Below are 6700 nucleotides of genomic sequence, written 5' to 3'. Positions count from 1 at the left end.
GAATTAGGAACAAGGAAAATATTGGAATCTTCATTGCCAACAGGGCCTGGACACCCGCTCTTACTGACTCTGTGTGTGCACAGACACATAGTCTGCTCTGCATTGTTCTATCTCCAGGCATTTGGCAGTCACTCAGAGTAATGTGGGCTGGAGATGGTGGTTGGGTAAGAATATGGAGGTCAGTGGGAGCTGGTCTAAGTCTACGAGAAACAGCTAAAGGGTTGGAGGTGAAGCTCAGAAAGGCACAGGTGACAAGGCTACACACACATTTCATGCTAGTCTTGGGGACTGTGGGCATGGTCAGCCAATTCCCATAGGTCTTCATCTAATATCATATGACAAGACAGCTTACTGATGCTGAACCTCTAGCCTTTAAAAAATATTAGAAGTGGGCCCATAATAAAATGCACACAGAAACAAGGAAAGTGCCTGCTGAAGTTTTATATTTATTATTAGGTTTAAGCCTATTTAGGTAGTTCAAATAAAATACAAGAAAAGACATTATGTCATCATATCTATTAATTTTTTTTCACAGTTAAAATGAGGTAATCCGGCTTTACAATGTTTTAGGTTGAATTAAGCAGTGTGATCCAGTTTATAAGAAAGAAGGAAAAATATATTTGAAAAATGATTTCCTAGGGGGGAAAAAGCCAAGTGAAATGTGTGTGAATAAGATAATTAAGCCACAAAATACATTTCAGAGTACCAAGCAGGATATATGTAAAATTTTCACTCTAACCTTTAATTGGTATAGTTTATTATCATTTTTTACTTAACTTAGCAAACAGCATGCACTGTAATATAAAACAAGCCTAGAGGACAAACATAATATCTAATAGAATATTTCTCAGATTCACATGTCATCTGAATTGACCAAGACGTATTTTCACTATGATAATCTCTTGTTTTCTAAGTGCCGATCGGTGAGGTTAAGTATTATAGTTGGCATATTATCCAGTATGAACAATGCATATACAATCTGTATGTGATACTTATTAATACTGGGGCATAAGCCAGAAAGTATAGTAGCAGCAAGGTAGCACTGTGTCTAGAATATGTTCTCAGATTTATCATATTGATATCACAGATTCGTGACCACAGTGTTATTAGTGCTATAAACAGCAAATGTAAAACTGTAGATATACAAAGCGACTGAGGGTCTATTTGACTTCAAAGTGTTATGCTTCTCATTGGGCTCCATGCTTGAGAGCGAGCTCCTACTATTTGAATGAAGCGGTGGCCCCTGGTTCTGGGTTCCAATCATATTCTGTGTGAGGCGGAGCGGGGGTGGGGGCAGAATTACGCAATCACCACCATGATAAGAATGCATTTGGACATCATTGAATGCGTGTGCCTTTTTGTGTAAGTTTTGCCAGCATTCTGTTATTCATCGTAACCAGCAGATGCTAAAGGATACCCAAGAGACAAGAGGGGAAAATGGTCTTCTGTAGAGATCAGAAGGAATGAGATAGGAAAATGCCTCTTGACTATGGATGGGGTTATCTCAGCGGACTGTGGGATTGAGTTCCCAGTGAAGAGAAGAAAGAAATGTTGTATCCAAACTACATAGGCTTAGAAACGAGTCTGAAAATTCTTAAGAATAAGTTTTGTTAGAGAAAAGACTAGAACACTGTTAATCACTGCAGGATTGAAAGAGTTCTCTTAGAATACTTTTAAAGCATGTTAAGACACAATTTCAACAATATCAATAGCATTTTGTACTGTATTCTTCCGGGTTAAGGGTCCATGTAGCAATATAGTAGCTTTAATGTCAATATTTCTAGTTGGAAGCCGGGGAAGCCAGAAGATAAGGAGATAGTACGTCTCCTGGGGTAGTAAAGAGCTGTTCATGATCACTGGGAATTAGAGTCAATTTCCAGCTAAATCACTTATCACCTAACCAATTCACTTCTGTGCATCCCAAGGTGACATCTGTGAGTGACAAAGTTGTGATGTCAAATACTAGAAAGCCATCTGAGGCAGAAGGCCAAGGAAGACGGGAAAGGTAGCAGAATTTTGAGGGACAGCCATGTTCTATGCCACAGAAAACAAAACTTCCTGCCAGGATATTTGATGTTATCAGTTTCTGTTCATTCCCTCAAGCATAACATGACCGTTTAGCATGCACTTGGGAAAGCCCACCTCTCAGGAACTCGAGAGCTTGCCAGCTGATTTCACGCAGCTCCACTCATCTCATTCGACGTGAGTGTCATGCCAGTTCCATCATCCTACACCACACTTTTGAGAAATGAACCCAAATAGCATTTCTTCACACATGCAGCACAGGAAGAATGAGTAGGAGACATATAATTTAACCATAAGGGGCCTGATATTTTGGGGAGCTAATCCACCAAGGTTTGCAGAACAGCACTAATGTGGCAGACAGCATCTTTATTCCAGATTAAGGATCCAAGGCAGATGTAGCACAGGGTCACTGAACTGGAAAGCCACGAGAGAGAAGTCTCGTGGCTGGGACCCACTTGTTAGCCTGTTCCGTTTCCCAGAACCTCCCAGTAAAAAACTGTAGTCAGCCAATAAAGAACATTACAAAAACTTCACCAGGGCACGAACTCATTTGATGAGATGGCCTGAAGTTGTGTAGCCCTAGTGCTTCCATGAAGAGAAACCATTTCATTTCAGTTGGAATTTCTTCTGTTTCTCCACCGTTAGCTTAGTACTAAAGCTTAGCACTAAACTTTCTTACCACTTTGTAATCACATCTCTTTGGGGGACACTTTCTTATGGCAGGATTCAGAAAAACAGAAACAAAATCTTGACCCACCACAAAACTGCTTTTCGTTCCGGAGTGTTCCACCACGTCACCTTCTTGAACAGAAACATCCACTTTGTGATGTGAATGTGAGGTCATGAAAGAAGAACTAGGATTCTTAAGATTAATCGTGACCTGGGCTCAGATCTTGTGCTTTTCCTTGAGTATATATAAAAATCCTGGGTTTGGACTGTGGCCTAACTATTCTCAAGAATTCTCAAGAATCCAGGGGTCTGGACTCAGTGCTGAGGAAATAACAAAATGTAATTATTAGAGGTCTCATACAGCATATATATAATAGTTCTTGGTATGACCCTCTTCAGTTTGCCATTAGTTTAAGATTTAAACCACAATCATTTATCATCCCTTCCATCAGTTCCATCTTGACTTATCTCTCCAGCCCTAAGAATATCTTCTGTGCCCATAAAACCACAGTGGTACCTCTTATAGACTCCAAGTTCAAGCCTTTATACAGTGCTCTAATCTAACTGAAACCTGTGATTGTCCCCTTGGCCACAAAGCCATGGAAATGTGGCGAATGGTCCAGAGAGTTCATGAAAAAGCAGCCTACATTTCAGAAGAACTATGCCCCAAATCCTGTGAAACGAAAGCCCTCTTTGGCTCAGTCAAGTAGCTCTTTAGTTGATCTTGGAAGTGAATTCTGAGTAAGCATGATAGCCTTGTTTGATCTTGTGAGAATAAATGATGTGGTTGGATCAACCATTTTTATGTCATAGACCGAAAGTCTATTGTCCCTCTGTCCCATCACAGAGTCTCCTGCTTGGCCTTAGGTCCAAGAGCAGAATGCATACCTCCTTTGCAATATGGTGAACGACTTTTTCTTGGAGCAGAGATTCTGTCAGTTCAAGGGTGTTTATCAAGGGCGAACTGCAAATAATCTTGCTCCCATCTCCCAGAACTCCTGGGCAGAATTTGAGAATGCAAGCCAGGCTGGAAACCCAGAGCAGTAAGAAGGGACAAGCACCTGCACTTGCCACATAGAGCAGGACTCCATGCCCATGACCTTGGGACCATTTCCTGTGCTTTTGTGTCATGCTTGATGACTTTTCTCTTACCAGGCAAATACTGAGATGCACTTAAATGTTACAACCCAAGTGAAGTGCAATTATATCTTTTAAAACGAAAGGGAAAAAATCAAGTAAACATTTCACTGAACAGTCAGCAGCCCTTGGGTGTCACTGGCATCCTGTGTAGGTCCCCGCCAACACACCTGGCCTCATAGCACCAAGCACCTGGACAAAGCTGAGGCTCAAATAAAACAGAGCAGAGTAATTCTCCTCTTGCCTCCTGATCTCTTTGCCAAGTTACAAAGGATTAAAAGAGGGGAGACCATCTAGTCCCTAGCAATCAATCAAGAGTTAAAAATAAGACCAAAATGAAACAATAACAACACAAATAAAATCCTGAGGGTAGGCCAGGGATTTTCAAGCTTGTCACTGGGGTTCAACAGCAGAACTGAAGAACAATTGAAAAAGCGAGGGCACTTCTGTTCTTACTCCTTTCCACGGAAGGCCCTAAAAAAGGACAGTACAATCCCAGAAACCTGTCGGAGTGGGGGTTCGAATGCAAGAACAAGGAAAAATTATACCAGATTTTCCCAGAGGCATTTGTGTGTGACCCCCCTCCAGCCGCAGGAGCTAAAGGTCAGGGATGAACCGACTTTACAGAGACACTGGAAGAGTGCGAGCTGCGCGTGCGCGTTCGGGAGCTCACCCCTGGGGCCTGCCGCCACACAGCCGTGAGCACCGGCAAAAGAGGAATGGCGAGCCGCTTGGGGGATGGCCCAATGGTACTTAAGCATACACATATCTGACCAGGAGTCCATGTTTATCTTTCTGCCTTAAGAATCCAGAGGTGACCTTTCCTTAGGGATCCTCAGACAGATCTGAGCAGCATTGGCATGTACACACACCCATGCCCAGTTTTCTTTCCAGATCCTTCCTTTCGAACCCTCTATAAGAGAGTCTCCCTCAAGAACTGAGGGTTCTTCATGACCCATTGCATCCTCAGGCCCCCCGTTCGGGGCCCGGGAGGGGCTTCTCTGCTCTGGGCCACACTCACACAATGCACACTGTCCCGACAGGACTGGGGGAGCTGGGAACATCTGCAGGCGAGTCAGAGGTCACTCAGAGGTCACTCACAGGCCTGAAACGCACAGGCCTGTTGAAGAGCAGGGCAGCGTCGGCCTGGGTGAGAAGAGTTCAGGCAGCTCCTTTGTGAGTGCTCTTGAGGTAAGAAGCACTGAAGATAATTGATCTATAAATAAATAAATGGATAAATAAATAAATAAATAAATAAACACACAAGAGGGCTTGCTCTAGATAAGTACCTCTTATCCATTCAAAAAAAAAAAAAAAAAAAAAAAAACAAAAAACAAAAAAAAAAAAAAAAACAAAAACAAAACCCAAATCCCCTCTTGAGTGTCGCAGCCCTCGTGCAGAGGCGATTAGCAGGCTCAAGACAACCTGCAAGAAGTAGAGCTATCAAGACACAAACTGGAAATGTTCCAACACCACGCATCTCTCACTCGATGACACACAAGTCATCCTGAATGTCCCCGAGGTAGTCTGGTTTTCAAGGAGTTACAGAACAGCTCCAAACCCGCTCGGAGCTTCCTCCTCAAATCCATTGCACTTCCCCACGCTTCCTGCGGCTGTCTACGCGGTGCCATGGTCCAGACGCCTTCCGTTAGCGTTAATGTTAGCGTTATGCCTCACAGCGCAAACCTGGGTCCTCGGCAGATGGCAATGAAATGCAATTCCAAGATACGGCTTGAAGATGCCATTCCAAAGAGGGCTTTGCCAAAATGAGGCAGGAGTTTACCTAGCAGCCATTTTGGGAAAGGCTTGGAGGATTAAACCAAAGAAATGCGGCATGCAGCACACATGCATGTCTGTCTCTTGGGCCCCACACTGAAAGGACCTCCCATCATTGTTCCTTTCACTTTTGAGAAGGGGCCGAGAGAAACTGAAAGGAATCAATGTTTTACAACTGTGAAACACATTTTGATACCAGAGGCAATGTGCACGGTTTATCCAAAGAATGAAGGTGCCCAGTTCCCAAGCAGAAGCTATGTAAGAACAGCTTGTGGCTGGAATGGCCTGGTGACAAAGAAGTCTTACTCTCCCTGGGAAGAAGCGGTGACATTCAGCATGCCAGAGAGAACTGGTGCTGGCCCTTTTCTCCCTCAAAGCCCCAGGGTGATGTTAGAGCCACCCCACAGGGCCTTCCACACCTGCCATGAGCCATTCTTTTGCCTAAGAGTGCCTTTCTGGTTCAGTCTTCTCACAGGCTCACACATAACATCCTGGAAGACAGCAGGAAACCGGGTCAACTCAGAGACACTCAAAGGAAGCTGGAGACCCCGTTTCCACATTACATTCAGCATCATGAACCACTGGGGAGACCCTGACTTTGATCACACGAAACATGCTTCTTCCCTTGGACTTCAGTTTTTTAAAAAGTCTCATTTGGGAAAAATGCAACTGAAAGCTCTGTAATTTTATCCAAATGGCCCTAGGAAGAGGGGAAAACGCCCTCCCCCTCCTCCTTCCCCATCACTGCCAGGGGCCGTCCTAACAGGAAACCCTTCAGAACTCTGGCCTGGATCAACAAAGTCAACACTAAAATAAAAATCAAATCAGCATTTAGCCAGAGCTCTGTCCTCCTGGAGGAGGTCATTCAATTCAATGACAGTCGTGGCGAAGTCCACCAAGTCCACGAAGTCAGATGTGATGATGTTGACACCCGTGGTCCCAGGCTTCTGAGTTTTCACCCAGTCCAGAATGGCAGGAAGATTCCTACATGGGAGACAGAACAAGAGAGTAGAGTTGAAAGGACTCCTCCAGAAATGGAAACAATGCATTTCCATTGATATAACAAAAGTATGTCAATAAAAGCACGAGTCCC

The 6700-nt window shown here is 43.9% G+C and overlaps 1 protein-coding gene across 4 annotated transcripts in view; it reads right to left on the bottom strand.

Annotated features, from left to right (window-relative positions):
• Nucleotides 1–426: 426 nt before the first annotated feature.
• PLCXD2 (phosphatidylinositol specific phospholipase C X domain containing 2) overlaps nt 427–6700 on the bottom strand; it is a 52831-nt gene continuing 46557 nt past the window's right edge. Inside the window, exons 4-6 of one of the 4 annotated variants that reach the window (XR_007126490.1) lie at nt 6539–6591; nt 6027–6098; nt 427–5047 (exon numbers count right to left, since the gene is read on the bottom strand). Coding sequence is in view for 2 of the 4 variants with exons in the window: in XM_047724489.1 (XP_047580445.1) it covers nt 6432–6591 (160 nt within the window). In the remaining 2 variants the exon portion in view is untranslated. Of the gene's footprint in view, nt 5048–5107; nt 6592–6700 lie in introns of those variants that run through there. The other 3 variants (XR_007126489.1, XM_047724503.1, XM_047724489.1) reach the window with 3 other exon arrangements.

The sequence above is a fragment of the Lutra lutra genome, chromosome 1 (assembly GCF_902655055.1).
Source record: "Lutra lutra chromosome 1, mLutLut1.2, whole genome shotgun sequence".
Lineage (NCBI taxonomy): Eukaryota > Metazoa > Chordata > Mammalia > Carnivora > Mustelidae > Lutra > Lutra lutra.
This window is presented reverse-complemented; position numbering and strand designations above follow the sequence as displayed.